General features: G+C 36.3%; 2 protein-coding genes across 2 annotated transcripts; one reads left to right on the forward strand and one right to left on the reverse strand.

The window, feature by feature from the left end:
• Positions 1-445: 445 nt before the first annotated feature.
• On the reverse strand, positions 446-16391 carry LOC578258 (methionine aminopeptidase 2). The gene is made up of 11 exons (XM_775404.5): positions 16196-16391; positions 15270-15362; positions 14669-14830; positions 14151-14256; positions 10893-11054; positions 9294-9475; positions 8624-8718; positions 6505-6705; positions 5654-5769; positions 4900-5030; positions 446-4400 (listed from the first exon to the last, which is right to left on the reverse strand). The coding sequence occupies exons 1-11, from the start codon at positions 16350-16352 to the stop codon at positions 4279-4281; spliced, it is 1527 nt and encodes a 508-aa protein (XP_780497.3). The 5' UTR covers positions 16353-16391; the 3' UTR covers positions 446-4278.
• Positions 11270-13768, forward strand: LOC588755. The gene has a single exon (XM_011668042.2). The coding sequence runs from the start codon at positions 11720-11722 to the stop codon at positions 13328-13330; it is 1611 nt and encodes a 536-aa protein (XP_011666344.2). The 5' UTR covers positions 11270-11719; the 3' UTR covers positions 13331-13768.
• Positions 16392-21130: the final 4739 nt, after the last annotated feature.

The raw sequence follows: 21130 nt of genomic DNA on the forward strand, positions 1-21130 counted from the left end.
TTGTATATTGTGGAAGATAATAAACAAAGAAAGTATCCTTGATGATTTTCACCATACGAAGTATGTGAAATAGTTGTTTTGTGTATTTTTTTTCTATCTCTCTCTCTCTCTCCCCTCCGTCCTTCCTCTCTCTCTCTCTCTCTCTCTCCCTCTCTGTCTGTCTCTCCCTCTCTCCCTCTCTGTCTGTCTGTCTCTCCCTTTCTCCTTCCCTCTGTCTCTCTCTTTCTCCTTCCCTCTGTCTCTCTCACTCTCTCTCTCTCGCTCTTTCTCTGCAATCCTCAGCCACCTTCATTCATTTACTTCTCATTCTGCTCTCTCAGCTTCTTTTTTAGTGTCCACGTGTGCATACATTATATTCCACATATTTTCACATCTAAGATGAAAATAAATGGTGAATATGGCTTGGAGCAGAATTACAAAATTACAAACACAAGCGGCAATTAGCTGAAGGAACACAATTTTAAAGTGATTTCCCAATATCTGGGATATTTAATGATAAAGGTCTAGAGAAATGACTTACTGTGTATGCAGACAAAGAGATATCAAATAATAAGTCATGCTTTCAGTTATGATTTTCGTAGTCTTGATTTCCATGAAGTTAAACCGAAAAAAATAGTAGGTATGGTATTGAAAAATTTGTTCCTTAGGATTTACATGTGTTATCATGCATTGAATGAACAAATAAAATTTCCTGTCCCTTCATGGAAATTCAAGAAGAAATTAATGAAAATTCACAAAATGATCAGATCGTTACGAAGTACATCAACATAAAAACACAATTTCTGTTAATTTCTCAAGAATAAAAAAATGTTTAAATTTCATGATTATGACCAGCTTTGCTCGCAACCCTTTTGATCATTATAGATGTCAAAACCAAATATGAGTATAAAAGATCTTCTGTTATATTACAGATTAAGGAATTTTTATTTTGTGACAGGACCGAACAATATATTCTTAAAATATAGCTTTAATAACTGCACACTCTCTTTGGCTGTATTAGAAGAAGAAAAAAATTAAATCTTGATCAATTAATATGCAAAGTTTATATGAAAAATAATTGATGGTTATGAGCACCGGGAATACACTTATTCTCACTTTTCTAGTGAATAAGCTACCAAGGAAAGAGAGTATACATAATTGGTTATTTGACTTATTTCTACAGTAAATATAAATACCGTACACAATGTAGTTCTAAGCTAACTCTGACAATCTAAGGAATATCTGTAACATCTTTAGGCAGTAGAATTTCAGAAATTTCTTCATGATCAAAACATAGTTACTACACCTTCGCTTGAACGTGCTCAGTACAATGGAAATTTGTGATAATGAATTCCTTCGGACCAACAAAATAATATTTTAAAATCAAAACATTGGTAAATTGGGGGGAACAAGTCGATTTTCACGACAAGTCGATTTTCAATTATGTACTCTCATCTTCTTTGGCTCCTCTTGCTTGTCAGATGGCCAAAACGCTTCAAAGTGAGGACCCTTTGTTGCCTAGCCAACTTTACAACAATCTATGTGAAGAAATGACTAAAAATTCTATTGGTAAAGGCAGCATACATACATTGCTTGAATACACATAGTTGTAGTCATAACTAATTTGGCTTGATTCCAAAACAGCCGAGCTGCTTCAAAAGGAGGACATACTTTTAAATAACCAACTTCAGGAAAATCAATGTAAACAACCGATTACAAAATGTTACAGGTACGTCAGAGAAGCATTGAGTTATGACAAATCAATGTTTTTAAGTTCTTTGTGCATGATGTGTTACATATGTACTTAAAAAGAAACTCCAATGGAAGTGTATTAGAGAAGGCAATGACCTTTTTTTAAACACAGTATCTCTCATTTCAATGCTTATCCTCCGCAAATCTGATCTAATTTCATCACTTCTTGTGATGTTATCAAATTCTATTCAGCAGCACAGAGTAAGCACTCATCTCAATTCTCAAATGTGATAAAACATCTAGCAATAATAAATATGACACAGTCACCAATTAAAAGAAATACTGTCACAACTTCGCAACAGAATTATCACTGAAGAAAAAAATGCTTAAAGAATGAATTTCAGAACATCTCTCTTTGGCTTCCATAATGTGTTACTTCAACAAATAAATTCTGTATGATCTTAAAAAGAAGCTTAGATCCTACAAAATATTTTGCAATTCTATCAAGAGTGAAACTAATATCTATTCCAGGGTAAAAACAACAACAACAAAACAGATGAATCACGATCGAACAATCGAAAAATCAACTTAAGGCGACGTAAATTCATTTTTTCATTACTTATTGAAATGAAGGAACGTTACAATGACCTACATGTACATGTATGCAAACATGATTTCTACATGATATACAACACGATGCTGAAATTGCCTTAGACTTGATTTCTTGAAAGTGTTAGTGATCACATTGACATGAAAGTACAATATACTAGACACTGCTTATATGTAGCTAAATTGGGATATAAAATTCAATGAAAGAGCCCTTTACAATTGATATGCATCAAGAACACAAAATGATAAAGCAAGAAAAGACATGATGGCAGTCAATAAAGATTACTTTCCTCAAGGCGAGGGATACCACAAGTAGAAGTAAATTTCTCTTAAAAACTAATCTAGGACATTAATTCTGTATAGGAATTAACGCCCATTTGGCTCATAACAAATCAAAAGATCCTTCTGGCCCTAGGTATCCTACTGAAAGTGAATTTGGGCCCCCATGGAAGACTTTTTGTGCGCCTACTTCAGCAAACAAACCAGAGAAGTATCATTCATTACCCTGTGAACTGAGTGATATATGATTTTAGCCTTCACAGTTCAGGTGGCTTTACCCAATGAGCCTGATAAGAGGCCTGATGGAGCCCTACATGTGACGAAGAGTAAAAAGCCTGGAAAACCCTGAATAATCCCGAAATAAAAAGGTTCTCGAGGCTGAAATCATGCAAATAGTCTGAAAAATAGCATTTCACCGATAGGAATACACATATGAATAACTAAAAATTACTATAACTTTGAAATTTTCTCCACTACATGAACGAACCCAATAGCTAACAACCAAATAATGTTTCATATGAGACCAAAGATTTTGAGTTGAGCATTACAAATGCTTGCATATAGCTGGGTGTATATACTATGCATACCTGCAGAGAGACACATTCACATGCACCAATAATGATAGTCTATTATTCTCAGAAATTTCAATTTGATACGGTAATGACAGAATACCACCGCCGGATGCTACAAATAAATCCACATCTCCCAACAATTTAGGCTTTGAGATTATGATCGAAACATGTTTTTTTGTTTTTAAATTTTAGATCAGAAACAATTAGCTAATGTACTGACCACAACCATTGGTAAAATAAGCATTTAGCTGCTTCTGCAGTACCATAACATGTATTTGAGAGCTTGCAGCACATAGATTACCCAAATAAGTGTGACATGATAATCTTTTAGTCCTTAGTCTAATAGAAATTGGGAACTAACATACTAGAGATGCTGCTCTTAGATGGCGCAAGGATCAATTTCTACAAACAGCATTGTTTTCTGGATAAAAATCTTTTTATTTATCGATGTATCTTGTAAAGAGTGTTCCCTGCTTTATGTCATATAAATATGGTATTACATTAAGCATAATGAAGTGCTGTAGCAAACACAATATCCTACAGGGAATTAAGGGGGAAAATCTCAAAATATCAGAGTGTTTTCTTTCACTCGTTTATTTGGAATTAGTGGGGAAAAACATTAAATGTGTGCTTTCTTGGGGTCTCAGGAATATATAACACACCCACAAAAAAATGTCATCTTGCCATTCCTGCATTTTTTCATATTTGTTCTTGGTGTCTTTTCATTTGTTTGTTCACTGCTCACCAACATATTTCTCGGATGGCAATTTACACATGGTCTATTACATTACACAAACGATTGTTGCCCGGCCAGTATGCACAATGGCAAAGGGGACATCCAGTCTCTCATCAACTCACCGTTTGAGTCGAAGAGAACGTCTTGATTCCTATCATCTCATTCAGAAATAACCTGGTAAACCACCTTTAAAAAAGTGCCACTGGAAAGTAAATATTGTATATACAAAGGTAAATAGAAAGAATAGTTGCACAAAACAAAGGCTTCTGAGCATAATCCTGGACCTTTGTGTTATAAGATACAGAAATATGTCCACTATGTTTATATAATTTTACTTTTTCATGGCCTTTTTTGTCTTTAATTCTTCTCTTTTTTTTAAAGGCAGTTTACCATTTCATATGTGAATAAGAACTAGTAGTCGTCACCACGGCTGACTACCTCCTTGTATGTCGGTCGAAGCATGATGGTGTGTTCATACTGGGCTGTGTAGCATCCCTTCACATCACACAGGGGAGGGTACGGGTCCACCAGGCCTGTAGAAGGTGGGAACAGAAGCATGGTACAAGATTAGTATGCAGTGTGAACAGGGTGGGTGGTGATGCATGGGGTGATAAATGAGAGCATGGAAAGGGGAGGAGAGAGGATGAATAGGAGATGGAGAGAGGATGAATAGGAGATGGAGAGAGGATGGAGAGGGGATGGAGAAGGGGAAAATGAGGAGAGAGAGGGAAAAGAGAGGGGAAAGAGAGGGGAAGGAAAAGGGAGTGGACAGGGGAAGGGAGAGATGCAAAATGAAAAGGAAAGAAACAGAGCCATATATATAAAAAATGTAAACAGAAAATGTAAAGATAAAACAGGAAAAGAAAGATGAAACAAAGACAGAGAGATCGGAAGTGATGGTGAATAGAGAAAGAATGGTGCCCACTATAATATATGCCTAAGACAAAATTTTAAACATTGTAATTTTTCTGAATTGATATTCATTTAACATCTTATTTACATTTTATCTATTGATTGTCTACTTGATATTACCTGTGTCGCACAGATTCTTGAGAGCCATCAGATACTTGGTCTCTCCCAGTCTGTCTAGCCATCGACGGCAGAAAGCCAATGTCCCAAAGTTATTGTTGATAACTTTCAGGAGAGCCTTAGATCTCTGCATCCTGGAAAAGAAAGAAAACAAAACTGCTAGCTATAACAAGCTTCTACCCATTGCACACACAGTATGATTTTAGTGATGAAAGCAACAGGCCCAGTCTTCGGCACACCAACTGAGAGTGGCATTGTACACAAAGGGAATTGAATAGGGCAATGATTTTGTTGAACTAATGGTGTAAGGGCTAATTACCACAGATAACTACAAATAAAAAATAATATGTCGAGTGCAAAGGGGACAGCATTTAAATTGTACGTCTGCTGTGCCATCTAAAATAAAGGAAATGTAGAAAAGATATTGTGCTGCTTTTTAATGGAATGCATCAAGCTTAACATGAAAAACAAACAAAATAGGGAGCTCATGCCATGTATTTCTTTTCTGATAATTTTTGCTCATTACTCTTCTTGTTGAATATATCATGTTTAATGCATAACTCATCTCATGGAAGACATTGCTAAATACATCCAACTTTATACTCCAGTCACACCGACGAGACTGATACTGAACTTATAACAGACTAAAAGAAACATGGCATGACCACTATCGGTACTTTTCAAGAATTAGTCAATTCAGAGTCGGTTTGGCAAAGTGACTGGGGTAATAGAAGGAATATCTTGATCTCAAACATACCTAAGAGGGACATGTCCAACTTCAAAGTTCTTCATATAGTGAGAGCACTCCATGTCATCCCTCACGAACCCTTTGCCAGTACTTCCAAAAGTTTCTATTGCATAGAATTCATTTTCCTGTGAAAAAAGAAAGAATGTGAAGTTAACTAATGATACACTGTTCGGTTAAGCACAAGAAATATCTCTACATTGTTCAATAGTTTCATCTAAACATTTAGGTAAGTGTTGAGGAACACGTCTTAATCTCTCACTGGCCGTGCAAGTAATTTTTTTATATAAGAGAAATCCGAGGAGATATTCATTGTGCTAGATTTGGACATGTACAAATGGGAAATTCCATAAAGTTTGATGCGACTGAACAGTGAATGAGGCACTGCACAAGGACGATTATGTCTATAGTAAAAACAGCTTTGACAGTATGCCTAAAGAGTCAAAATACTCCATGGCACCCATTAATGAGATAACAAGATCAATTTATATAGCAAAGCTACTATAAACTCTACTGTGGAGAAGAGAAAAAAATCCTAATTGTGCTATTTTACACATAACCAAAATCTATTCAAAGGCTTCTGAAAACAAGTGTGTCTTCAACAAGACTTTGAAGACGGCAACAGATGGGGACTTTCTTATTTCTAGTGGTAGGTTATTCCAAGCTTTGGAGCAACACAATTGAAGCGCAATCTCCAAGAGTTACTTTTGTTATAGTGTGAGGGATTATCATTAGCAGCTTGTCCTTTGTGCATCGTACAGTATCTTATTTGAATATGGATGGGATTTAAAAGATAATAATTCAGACAAATAACTTGGGGCTTGACCATTCCAACATTTGTAAACAAGCAAAATTATCAGTACCTCCATTCTAGTAGCCTCTCCTCCCTTGACTATAGGCACGGTCTTGCCAGCGTGTATCCTGTATGGTCCGATGGAATGTCCGTTGAGATTGCGGATAGGTTTGACCTGGTACGTCTTCCCATCTAACTCTACTTCATATGACTCCATCACCTCCTGTATCCTCTCACCCACATCGCATAATCTCACATCGATTCCAGCTTCCTATCAAATTCAAAATTTATTGTCCAATGATTTGAAATTTGTTTCATTTGCATGTCAGTACAAGATTACAGATTATAAACATCAATAAGATACAAATGGATACAGAATAGTACATTTGACTTGAACATAGGTAACACAAAATGCGATAGTTCAACATATTTTGTAATGTTAGAATATGTCAACCTATTAATTTTCTAATGGGAAAGCACTTTAGAAAATGCTACAATATACAGTTCTGGTACCTGTTAAATACTTCTTAAACTGAAGGTGAAAGACAACGTCAGAAACTCAAGATTTGAAATTCAGAACATGTTTTGTTGATTACTGAACTCTAACTTTCTTCTGGAGACAAGCCTTTTATTAACCGGGCGCCGGGCGATTTTTACCCTACGGTCCCTGACTTTTGGCGCCCGGTAAGACGGGGAAAATGAGTACCGGGCGCCGGTCATTTTTTATTTCTGGCGTCCGGTCTGGGAGAATTAACATTTTCTGTTTCATAAACTTCCACATGTCTAGCACTAAATGTTCACAAATGTGACAAAAACTTACTTGATACAAGTTAAACGTGGACTGAATGAACCCTAACAAATCATTATAATGAGAATCCTAATTAAAATCGCCCAGAAACAATTGCAGCACGAATACGAGCGGCCGCTATTTCCTACTCCTAGCGGAGAACGGAGCACACAATACAGGGGATGTACACCACTCAAAGACGAGCGCATTTCCCCAGCCCAGGCCATGCATACACACACAAATGACATCAGTGCTGTACTGCAGTACACACACACTGTCAGTACAAGAAAGTCTCGATGTAACTTCCAAAAATCCATCCGAAAAGCCAAATTTTGCTGTCAAAAATGCGGAATCGGAGCCATATTTCCAAAGCTCACGGGGGTTAAGCTCAGTTTTAAGAAACAGTTTCATCAAAATAGCGCTAAAAATCAAGAAATCAGCGATTTTGTTACCAGTTTTTTTGCCTATCGCATGCCCTTCGAATGTAATGGTATCTTCAAAAAAGCAAATGAAAATCAAAACACCGGATCTGCTGATGCATTGACTTTATGTACAAAGTTGATTGCCTTGATTCAGCGGCCCTCGTACTCATTGACTAAAATTCTGTGATGTTTTGAATAATGGACTTTTCTGATAAAATAGATAAATATATTTAACAAATCTTTTTTTTAAATTTTTTTAATTATTATTATATTATTATTATTATTTTTTTTTTTTTTTTTTTTTTTTTTAAGTGACAGGTCGGTCGTTCTCAATGATTAAATGCATTTGTATTCAAAGAAACATGAATGCAATAGCATTTTATAGGGAAAATAACAAAAACGTAAAACAGGCATAATCTTTTTTTTTCACCTAAAATATGTTTTTTCAAGCTGAATAATATGTTTTTTTGAAAGCGACAGGTTGGAAGCTCTGCATTGTCATTATAGATCTGGTTTTTCTTAAATATTTTTTTATAGAAATAATTTAATGCCCCCCTTCCCAACATTTTTAAATTTTTGACATTTAACGGCATGAAAATAGTATTAAACATGAACTACAACAACTACAAATGACAGATTTATCTAAGGTATGAGTGATTTAATATTAGAGTGCTCAAAATTTAAACTAGAAATTAAACTACCGTATGTATAAATAAAAGGTAACGTTTAACAAATAATTTAAAAGAAAACGGTACATATTTTCATCAATTTTGGAAACGGCTCCTGGTCCTGGAAAACGGCTCCCGGTTCTCTAAAAAAAATAAGGACCGGGAGCCGCTTTTTCAGATATTTGGCTCCCGGTCTGCTTTGACTTAATAAAAGGCTTGTCTGGAGATATATTCTGTTGGAGCCAATTGAGAACCAAATACAAATATATGCACTTAATGAATTATCAGCAGATATTTTGAATCATTTGGTACCTTAATTCCTGTATTTGTAGCATCCTTGACAGCTGCCAGCAGTTGATCGTACTTGGGGTTGAACGTGACGGTGAAGGCACAGTCAATAATGCGACCTAGGAAAGAATACAAGGAAATGAATAGGGACTAATGATGACTAACAAGATTTTTTTTAAAAATTCGAAGTAATACTACAGTCCATTATCCTTTTATTTTTACCTGAGCATCAACACAGACATCAGAGATATAGAGTGCTTATCAAGCAATACATTTGTTTTTCTTCAATATGCTGTACCGTTGATTTGTACTGACACTTATGTTTGCAACTTAAAAAATTCTAGATCAATGTTACTTCTGCAGAACACAAGACACAGACGTTCCTATTCATAAGTCCACAAATAAAACTAACTTCATGTGGGATTGAAGCCATACCATTTATTATTATTAATCTTTTCCTTATTTTGATATTTCTTTAGTTCATGAATTAGTAGTTAATATGTGCAATTTTGTTGTATTAATATTGTAAAGCGCATTGTTATTTCCTTCGAAGATGAAATGCGCTATAGCAGTCTAGGTTATTATTATTATTATTTATGTAACCAAAGTCAATCTTGCAGACAAGAAACAGATGCTTCTATTCATAAGTAAACAAATAAAACTACGGTAACATCACATGGGATCCAAGCCATACCATTTATGTGAGTGCCAAAGTCAATCTTGCAGACATCGTCATATTCTAGGACTGTAGTATCACCAGCGTTGGGAGTGTAGTGGGCAGCACAATGATTCCTGGAGCACCCTGTAGGGAAAGCTAGACCAGCCTTCAAGCCATTCTCATCGATCAGTTTCCTGGAAGCGGTTTCTAGTCTCTCGCTGCAAAGACATGGCAAAGGATAGGAAGGGTTGGATGTTATAACTGTACAAGTGCTGTGTCTGCATGATTAAATTATGAACGATGAATCCTCTTGCACACAAAAAGCCGGGGTAATAATGAATGCGTCTTGGAATAGAATTTCTAGATAGACGGCGCTGTAGAAATGCCTATAATTGTTATTATTATTATGACGCAGTGAAATGCCTCAAGAGGACACATGGCAATATATGATGCTTAAGCTATTAAAATGCATGTCTTATTTCTCTATCTTAAAACAGATAAGGAATGTTTATGAGCCGTTGTTGTGCACAGCTTAATTTTTGATCCCATCATTTTATAATTCATTTACATGTACAAAAAATAATTGCAGGGCCCTCAGGGAGAACAGTATGAATACTGATGAGGCTACCCTGGGTAAACAAGACATAGTATTATTATTATTATTATCAATGATGATGATTGTAGTCATGACTGTACAATTTGCAACATAGCGCTTGCTAGTTGTTTTTTCCCCCCTGATAGACCAAATGTGGACAAATATTCCTGAGTATAGACAAACTAGAATGGGCTAGTTATATTTAAAGCATTGCCTTTGTACTTCCTGTCAATTATCCAAGGTGTGATCCATTCATGAAGGTAAATTGATGTGCAAAGCGCATGGTACTCCAACCCTTTCTAAACATTACATGGATGTACTCAAGATTTTTAAGAAAATGGCTTAATCTATGTATACACTCAAATCGAGTTAGAGATCTATATCAGTATAGAGAGACAGTAGGAGTGTATGATTAGCAAGCATTACTCCTTATAAGTGCCTGATCTTCTTTTCCTACACCATTATTCCTGTCATCATGTGCACTTGAACACACTACCATACTAAACTACACATGACCTTGAAAACTACACAAGGTTCAAATTCCCTTGCCTTGTGAAGTCATTAATTCTTGTAAGCTTCCTCAACAGGAAGACAAATTTGACCTATTACGGAAAGAAAAAATATTCCAGGTTTCTGCTTCCTACTGTGTGTCAATCTAACATCCCCCTCTCCCCCAACATAAGCACGCATACCTGACTATACGTCTATATTTATCATCTATTTTTCTTTCTTTTTGCTATCTGGCTTTATATGTTCCTCTAAGAAATGTCCCCTCTTTTATATCCTCAGTTTGCATACTGTACTTTTTTGTCAAGGCATCATAAATTGTATTTTTCACAAACTTTTACAATGCAAATATATAACAACATGCAAAAATGAGCAAACAATGCACGTTTGAATATGTATTGTCGGTACCTTGTGTTAATTATCGCAAGACAACTTGAGAAAATATCAGTGTCCCTATCATCCACAAAATTATTTGTAAGCAAAAGTGTTGATTTGCCCTGTGCCACCAACCCGTCTGTGTAGCTCTGACTTACCATATGTCTATCATTGTCATGCCTGGCTTGATGAAACCCTGTACATGTTTCCTGACTTGTCTGTGTGCCTCAGCTGCCTGCCTCAGATCATTGTACACATCATTCTGTAATCTATCTAGCGCCTTCTTCTCCTCGTTAGTGACCCTCCATTGTGCTGATTTCCTACATTTTAATATAATCATAGCATTCATGAATACAATTGATTCAAAGAGTTTTATATTTTTGTTTTCATACCTTTGTTCTTAAGAATACCCAGTTTTTTATTAGGGTGCAAAAATTCACCTGACACTTCTCAGCCTTTCTTAGATATTGCAATGTGAACAAGAATCCCACACTCAGATTTCAAACATGTACAGCTCTCAAAGGTTTTCCACAATAAATGCATAGACATACTTACCGGTAAATCAAATACAGATCGTTTTAATTTAAAGGCACTTGTGTCAACACTCTTAGATTATCCCACAGCTTGGTACAGTGGGGATCCTAAATTGCACAGGTGACACTTGATTCAGGCTTTACTTTATGAGTGATAAGGGTTTGGGGCTTTGGTTGTGACAAGATTCAGGGTAAAGGTTCCACATATAATTCCACACCGGCGATAATTTCATTTTTGAGTCGCTCTGTACAGAGGTGGCATTTCTTGAGGCCAAAAAACTGTACCAAACTCAAAGCTGTGATGTGAAGGCAGGCTCGTGTGCTGAAGGGAACAGCTTTTTCAGTCCATTATGATCGAGATATGGTCTTTGTACCATCATCTCATCAATATTTAAAGGAGGATTATTCACTTCAAAGAATTGTTGCAAGCTGCAATAAAAAACGGCATCACCATGTCTTTACGCCGGATCCTACATCATTTGTGCAACATACGCATAGGAATCAAGTCAGTCCTGCTTCTCATACTAGCATGTCTCGCAATACACACAGTATTCCTCGTTCTGATACGGAACGGTTACCTATTGTCCTCCAGAAGACCCGGAGATGCCATAGACAAAAAGAGAGATGTTGCCGAGTCATCGGAGAAACACTCAAATATTTCCTCACTTGTGAAGTCTCTGCATGACGGAGAAAAGGAGTTGTATGCCGATATTAAATCAAAACCTGTGAGTTTAAATGAAATCGTCAGGAATTTAGCACATTTGGCAAGCAATCGTTCGACGGATGATTATAACACAGGGGATGAAAGCGTGGGAGCGTCGGACTCAGAGAAAGCATCGGACCAGAGTCAGCATCATGATGATGAAAAGCATGGAAAGGAATCTGTGACGGAGAGGGCAAAAGCCGTTGAAAAGACCACTGAAGAATTGACTAAAAAGAGTTGCATCCGGTATGTGTCTATCTATTCGCCACGCATGGCGCCTTTTCATTACTGGCGTGAATATGTGAATCTAGAACAGGCCTTTAAGGAGGCGAAAGAAGTAAATAGTTCGCGCTACGACAGCAGGATCGTTCAGCACCGAGAGTTCCCGTCGATGTTTATCGAGTGTCCCGGATACCGATGTGACGTGGCTCTGAGGCCGACAGCGGACGAGCGGTTCCTTGCGCGGAGCGATGCTGTCATGATCAACATGGTGCCTCAAGAGGTACGCTATAAGATGCCCAAACTCTCAGAGCGACTCATCAAGAATCTTCCACGACGAGTCAAGGTCTTTTTCTACGCCATGGAGTGTCCGCTAATGATGTCCCACTGGGACGACACGTTAAAAGACATCCAGTATCACTACACGATGACCTATCATTCAGACAGCGATGTCTATTTCCCATACGGTCAGTACGTTCCCGGAGAGCCAATGGACACCGAGGTAAAAAACTTCGCGGAGAACAAGACAGGTCTTTTGGTCTGGACGGCCAGCAATTGCAACAAAACCTTCTGGCCGCGGCTGGAGTGGGTGCGGAACCTGGAGAAGCTCGTGGATTTCGATACTTACGGTAAATGTGGCAAGCTGACATGCCTCCCGCCGTTGTCCCCAATCTGCACCAGGCAACAAAGAGTGTACAAGTTCTACCTCGCGCTCGAAAATGCTCCTTGTGATGAGTATGTCAGCGAGAAGGTCTGGACAAACAGTCTCATGACCGGTCTGGTACCCATCGTCTACGGTGGGAGACGCGAAGCTTACGAGCGCGTCCTTCCGCCGAATTCTTTCATCCACGTCAGCGACTTTGCCTCCCAGCAGGAGCTTGTTGACTACCTCAAGATGATCGATAAGAACGATAACCTGTACAACGAGTTCTTCGCCTGGCGGAGAGAGGGTCGGGTGGAGCAGGTCTATCCAGATCTGTACCCGGAATCTTTCTGTCGGGTGCTCCCGAAGCTGTCCAAGTACAGCTCACCTCCGGTCAAGAAAATTGGAGATTCCAAATACTTTCAATCGTGCCGAGGAGGTCCCGTTAGAAACCGCACCGCACAAGGTGATATTCACAATTGGAGCCCTTGGAGATAACGAACTAAAATGGAATGTCCTACGTCTATTTTCGAGAAGAAAAACATATTCTCGATAAACGTATGTGTTTAAGCCGATTGATTGATATGCATCAGTCTATTATCATCATCAATATTGCCGTCACCTGTGATTGAGAAGGGAAAATATAACTTAAATAAACTTCGTGTCTCTTATTCCATTAATACTGATTGGGATGTGCCCTTTAATTTCTAAATCCTATATTTAATGGTGGTTTTTAAATAACTGTACGATGTTATCCGCCATTGTGTGATATTCACATGTAGCGTTTAGGAAAGGAGTTATGTCTTTGTATAGTACTCTGTATTGTCCTGTTGTTTCATTTTCATTGGAAATATTTCCAATCCATGAAGAACGTGTCCTGGGGCGCATGACAACTCATGGATAAAATAAATGGTCGATGTACCGAAAATATATGGATATTTTACGTCATTGAAGCAAAAGTTCCCAAGCAGGGGAGGCACTTGTATCTATTTTGTCGACAATCCTTACATCTTGACTAAATACCACGACGTCTTCAAAAAATACTCAAGAACTATTCGTATAAGAGTAGGGGGAACCCCGGTGTAGTGGTCCACCTGCACACCCCAATCAGGCCGAGTATAAACGGCATTTGCAAGAATCTTCAGTATTGAAGGAGGCAGATTATCTTGAAAAAGAAAAAGAAAAAAAAGGTAATTCAGTCCAGGTTAAAATTAAAGTTCAATAGGTGTTTTTTTTAAGTGACCATGAAGAAATTGTCACCAGTGCATGTATTGCACAATCAGGGTATTATCCTTTTGGGATTGGACAATCTACCTACCCGTCAACATCTGGATGCACCACCTCTTGTCCAACTGGGTAAGGTCCTCCCGAGAACAGCTCTGAAATCGGCACAGTGGGTGGGTCTGTCTGCTTATTGCTCTTTGCTGGATACGCAATACATGAAAGAGGTTAAGACACATCAAGATCTGCATTAGAATTAACATTTCATTATACCCTGCTTTTATCTACTGGTAAGTAAAAATGAAGGGATCACATGTATTTATCTTTTGTCTTAGCAATCAATGATGCACTTCTTGAACACACTGTAGAATAAGGATATAACAACATGCTGAACCCTATCAACCTTGAAGGCAGAACAAAAATAGGTATCATTCCTCCAAAATAGGAATGATTGGCAGCTGTCATGAGCTATGAAATATATTTGAAGAACTAAAGCACAGAACAAATGCAGCTGCAGCAAATATGGGTCCACTGGGTGTTTAAAAAGCAGCTATGGCCTGAATAAGCGAATATATAAAACTCTTTTTGTTTTTAATTTTTAAATTTTGATCTTACCTTGAGAAGTAACCTCCTTTACAGCACCTTGATTCTCACCCCCTTCACCAGCGCCTCCCTTCTTCTTCTTCCTCTTTCTTTTCTTCTTCCCTCCTTCTCCTCCACCTTCCCCAGCTGCTCCATCCTCCTCTTTCTCATCTCCTTCTGGGGTGTTTGCTTCTCCTGACGGAACATCATAATTTATTTTGTTATCTTTAGAATTTGTTTAGCCTAACTATGGTATTCTATATTAAATAGAAATGTATAGATTCTGAAGAAAATCTGCTTTCTAACATGATAGCCGATCGCTTAATTAATCTCAAGAGCTTGTTGCAAGAAAAGGATAATGGAAATCAGCAATGAATGTATTACTTCACTTGACATGGACTCTGGCCTGTCCATGTCCTAGGGGAAGTATCAACTCGCACAACCCATCTGGTATCTTACACTTGATGTCTTACCAATGGTGCAACATGTATGCAAAATTGCAAATTGTCTTGCATTTGCTTATTTTTTAAGCTCCAGTTCTGTTTTGACTTTGGAATGAGATTTTCCTTTTCTTATTAGTAACTTAAATTGGAATCCCCCCCCCACCCTTTTTTTTCTTCCTGGGAATACTCACCATTAGGCTGCTTTTCATCAAGCTTCTGATTTCTCAGATCTTCTGTTACTTTCTCTACCTCTCCATTAACCTCGCCAGTTTCATTCACCCCACCTGGAGATTTTTTGTGGTAAAGTGAAAAAAGTTAGCTTCAATTCCAAATGTGTAGGTCTGCGTAGGTCTGCGTAGGTCTGCACACAACAGAATTTTCAAAGTCAAACATTTATTGCCACACAAGGGCAAAACACAGATTTCATACAAATAAAACCTTGAAAGCATCAGGACAATGTTAATGTATAAATCTATCACTGATTTAAAAAGATTGTTTTTAATGCGAAATTCATCAAATATTAGGATACTCAATGTGATGACTGATGGTAAGAAAGCGAAGGGGTCAAAATTACTACTTTTCAATGGCAGAGTAGATCCAGATCTAACTAGATCTATCCTGCATAGCGACATCATGTTTTATCAATGAAAATGAAAAGGGAAATCAAAATTACAAACCTTTTCATCTGAATTTTCAAAACTTCCTTTTTTTTTTTCTGATTTTTCTTCATAAATCATTCATAGGTTCTATTTTAAACCTTGCTTCAAAAATGAATTTTTCACTTTTCAGTCTCTTGTCTAACTCTAAGCTCTATCACAGTATCAGGCATAGTCTATGTCATCTCTTTAGTGACAACTTCTCAACATGATAACTCTCTGATTCTCTCAATCTCTCAATACAACAGCCAGCATGCCAATACCAAGTGGCGCGTATATGGTGGTGAATGCACCGGTACTCTGCAAGCATGGTACCCCAGCACTACTGGCGCGCGATTCAGCTTGGCGAGGGATCAAGCATGTCATGTCATGTAAATAATGGATGTCCGTCGCACGTCTCGATTCTCGACCATCAACAATTTGCAAACTTGCCCAGCAGAGTTATAAAACAAGCATTTCACCTGTATTTTTCTTTTTCTTCCTCCTTCTTTTCTTTTTGCCCTCGGTTCCTTGTTGATCGGTGGTGTCAACTTCTTCGACCTCGTCTTTTGTATCGCCACAATCATTCATTACTTCGCATTCCTTCGCATCGGGAACTGCATCCACCACAGCTGCCATCTTGGTAGATGATAAAGTTTTAATTTTAAGGTGGCGCCCTTAATGATTTTTTTGTTTTGTAATATTCTTTATTGTATTCACTCAATAAATAATATTAATTCATACAAATTGTAATATATAACATATTGAAACCAATTACAGAGTACAAAATACAGTAATCTCAATTATATTGAATGAATTAATATTGTTATAACCCCCCCCCCCCCCTCTATATTTTGTTCTGTGTTACTAGTATCCCTATTACATATTATAATTTATAACATATTGGAACAAAGTACAGACTACAATCAACTTAGTTATATCGAATGAATAAAGTTTGTTAAATCCCCTACCCCCGTTAAAAACAAAACCAACAACAACAAACACAAAACAAACAAAAAAACAAAAAAAAGAAAACAAAAACAAAAACAAAAAACAAAACAAAAAAACAAAAAAACAAAAAACGATACAAGAAGACGTGGGCAGTCTATGGCAGTCGAGACCGGTCAATCACACACAGCTGTGAACCGGGCAGGCCCCCCCTTTCCTCATCCCTTGCATTTTCTTGCATATTATCCATGTTTACCTTGAGATGTTCCCATTTTTTATAGTGGAGCGTCAACGTATTTCGTTCAGTAGCACTCTTTCTTTCTTCCCGTTTACTTTTGAATATTTTCTCTCTTATTTCTTCAATACTTGGAGGCTTCTTTTTTTCCCTGCTAATAAATATCAAATATTTAATTAATAAAACCACGTGATTAATCATTTGCCTATCTTCGGTTATTTCGTCTAATCCAATGTGAACTTCCTTCCAGCTCATATCTTTAAGGATTGGAATATCCAAACTATCACTACATTGATCCCATAATTTTCTCACCATTTCGCATTCAAAAAATATGTGCCTATATGTTTCCTCTTCTTTTCCACAAAATGAGCATTTATCACTTAATATGAATTGAAACCTGTATAAATAACGATTGACATAAACAATTTTATAAAGCAATTTGAATTGAAATTCTCTTAGTTTATTATCTAAAGTACTAATTCTTGGTCGGACAAAAACCTTTTCAATTTCTTTAACCGACAGATTGTATGATGAATGTAAATTCTGAAAACTGACAGGGACGTCTTGCATTTTTTGTATGCATGCCCTGTACAGATTTTTCGAACAAACCGATTCAAATTGGAATGTTTTTTTTGTAAACATAAATTCTATTTTTAGATCATGAAATGAAATTTGCCTCTTTGTTAATTCGATTTTCCATTCCTTTGGTATATTACCATAGATTTCTTTAAGCATTGATATTTCCTCTTCCTCTAGTCCCATACATCTGAAATAAGTTTCCGACTTTAATGTTCCTTTTCCATCTATAATATGGTACAATCTATAAGTATTTTTTAAGAAAAGATTTTCATTGAAGTATGTTTTTCCACTATTGTGTATATACCTATTATTTAAAAAAATTTCATTCCCTTTGTGAGTTGTATCTTTTTTAATAAAATCATTCATATCTAACCAAATGTTTATTAAATCCCGATAGTATTTTGGTAATTGTATATCGATCTTGTTAGGTAAATAGTTACAGTAAAAAATAAGATTTCCTCCGAAAGGTCTCATTAAAAATTTGAAATACTTTTTCCATTTAACTCTCTGGTTTCCTGTTACAAGTCTTTTAATCCACATCACTTTTTGTACTTTCACAAAAAGTTGAAAGTTGAGCATTTTTAATCCTCCTTGCTTGTAATCAAAATACATCGTACTTTTTTTAATTTTGTCTTTACCTCGCCATAGAAAATTAAAACAGATCTCATCAATTTCTTTTATAACCCATTCAGGCACTGGAGTCAAAGAGCTTACATAGATTAGTTTTGAATATGCGTATGTTTTCAGTAAATGAATTTTTCCTATCAAAGTAAGATCTCTTTGTTTCCACCAATTTAACAATTTCTTTATTTTGCTTAATATTTCTTTGTAATTCATCTCTTCCGCCACATTGGGATCTAATGTAAAATATATACCGAGTATTTTTAAAATGTGTGCCTCCTTTCCAAAAGGATACACAGTCGCAGAGCCAACAGAAGATCCTAAGGGTAAAATGAATGTTTTATTTCCATTAATCTTTAGTCCTGATATTTTCCTAAAATTTTCCATGATTACCTCTATTCTATTAATCGAGTTTATGTCTCGTACAAAAATTGACATGTCATCTGCATATAAGATCATCTTTATTTCTGTTTCTCCAAAACAAATACCTTTTACCAACTTATCATTTCTAATGCAGTGAGTTAAGCATTCTATGCATAAAATAAATAAATATGGAGATAACGGATCTCCTTGTCTTACACCCCTTTGAACTTTAAAATATCCGGTTGATTTACCCCCATTAAAAACACAACTTTGAGCATTGGTAAGTAAAATTGTAACCCATTCACAAAACATTGGCCCAAACCCGAAAGAAATGAGCACTTTCTGAAGAAAACTATGTGAAATCGAGTCGAAAGCTTTTTCATAATCTATTGCCAATAGGTACCCTGGTTTGTTAAAACAAGAAGTATGAAAAATCATATCATTGATTAATCTGATTGCATCACCGATGTTTCTATCTTTTAAATAACCTACTTGATCGACCGACACAATTTCATTCAAAACTTTTTTATTCTTTTAGAAAGTATTTTGGTAATAATCTTATAGTCTACGTTGAGTAAGGAGATAGGTCTATAATTACTAATGAAATTAGGGTCTTTACCATCCTTATGTATAAGCGTTATGATTGCTTGTTTTTGAGAAGGCGACAATTCCTTGAATTTCATGGTATCGTTAAATGCCTTAAGAACTAAGTCACCAACTACATGCCAGAATGTAATATAAAATTCTACATTTAATCCGTCATTTCCTGGGGATTTATTTAACTGCATTTCTTTTAAGATTTCAATACACTCTCCCTGGTTAATTTTTCCTTCACATAGCTTCCTCTGATTTTCTGTTAATTTGGGTAAGGTTTTGGGGAAAAAATTAATATTTTCGCATAATCCTTCTTCTGATTTAGCATACAGTTTAGAATAAAATCTTCTAATTTCTTGTATGATATCTTTTTCATCATCAGTTATATTTCCATCTACTTGTAATTCTTTAATAGCACTTTTTTTCTCTTTGAAATCTATTAGTTGCTTAAAATATGCCGTTTCTCTTTCTCCACTTTCAAACCATTGGGCTCGAGATCTGATTTTTACCCCTTCACTTATATAACCGTAAAGATTTTTCAATTCCTTTCTTTTCTTTTCCAAATCGTTAATCAAAGAATTGTCATTCACCTTCGCTGGTATTTGTAATTCTTCCTCTAACTTTGAAATTTCTTTTTCCAAACCAACAATCTTATCCTTTCTTTCTTTGGCTTTTTTCTTACAGTATTTTCTTGTAAAACTTCGTATCTCCATTTTAACATAATCCCATAATATTCTATTATCTATTATCTCTTTGGATAGATTGAGTTTCAACCGTGTTATTTCTTCTTTCATACTTTTCACATAATCTGCATCGTTACATAAACTGTTATTAAATTTCCAATATCCTGCTTTTATTACAGGATTAGTAGAAGAATGTAGTTTAATAATCAGTTCTACTGCTGAGTGGTCCGGTGAAATTGAAGTTAATATTTTGCAGCTAAATACCATATCTTCTATGCTCTCCGAAATAACCCAGTAGTCCAATCTACTATGCATTTTAGGATTCTGTTGGTGATATGTAAATTGTTTCTTTAAATTATTTTTGACACGCCATATGTCTGTGGCATTATAGTCAATTAAAAACTTTTCAAATTCATAGCTAAGCTTAGACTGTTTTTTATTAACATTATGTCCACTGTAATCTAAATGTACATCTCTAACCATATTAAAATCCCCTCCAATAATGAGAGGTTTATTTTTGAATTCATCTTTTTCCAAAATATTTCTAACTTTGCCCAGAAACTCCAATTGTTCCAACTCTTTGCTCCCAACAGGGAAGTAAACATTTCCGAATATTACCTCCTTATTCTGCAGAAAACCAACTGCAAAAATGTATCTGCCATTTTCATCGATAACTGTGTGTCGTATCTTAATATTTACTCCACTATCAAATAGTATCATAACCCCTTTACCATGATTAGTACCGTGGCTGTATATACATTCGCCTTCCCACATCGAATTCCAAGTATTAACTATATCTTGTGTGCTAAAGGTTTCCTGTAAAAAAATAATATTCCCACCTTTTTCTTTGCACCATTTGAAAATGCTTCTTCTTTTATTTTTCTCCCGAATACCTTTTACATTTAAGGATATCAAATTGCAGACGGAAATTTTAGTGTTACTCATCATGTGCGTGTTGAGTATATAATATAGGTGGATGAGAGATGGAAAGGTTGTTGCCCACATTCAAGCCATATAAAACTAACCAGATCAAAGGCTGCCACAAACTGTCCCCATTGAAAAAAAAAGAAGAATACATTAAACATTTACGTAACATATAACACACACAATAAAACCTATGTAGAAAAGACATGTCTACAAATAAAGTTGCACCTATTTCTCCTCCGCTTACAACCACCGCCTCACACCCCCCCCCCCCCCCCCCCCAGCTTCTATCCTTTCTACTACCTTCTTTATACAATCATTCCAATACCGGCTACATGCATGCGCTTCATTAAACCTAAACATCTTTGTATGCAGTAACCACTTCTGTAAATGAATGTCAATGAGCATCTATGTGTTTGACCAGCACAATGAACTCTTTCCTTTTTCTCTATATGAAGAAACCAAAACAA

Source organism: Strongylocentrotus purpuratus, unplaced genomic scaffold (assembly GCF_000002235.5).
Source record: "Strongylocentrotus purpuratus isolate Spur 01 unplaced genomic scaffold, Spur_5.0 spur5_scaffold_6, whole genome shotgun sequence".
Classification (NCBI taxonomy): Eukaryota; Metazoa; Echinodermata; class Echinoidea; order Camarodonta; family Strongylocentrotidae; genus Strongylocentrotus; species Strongylocentrotus purpuratus.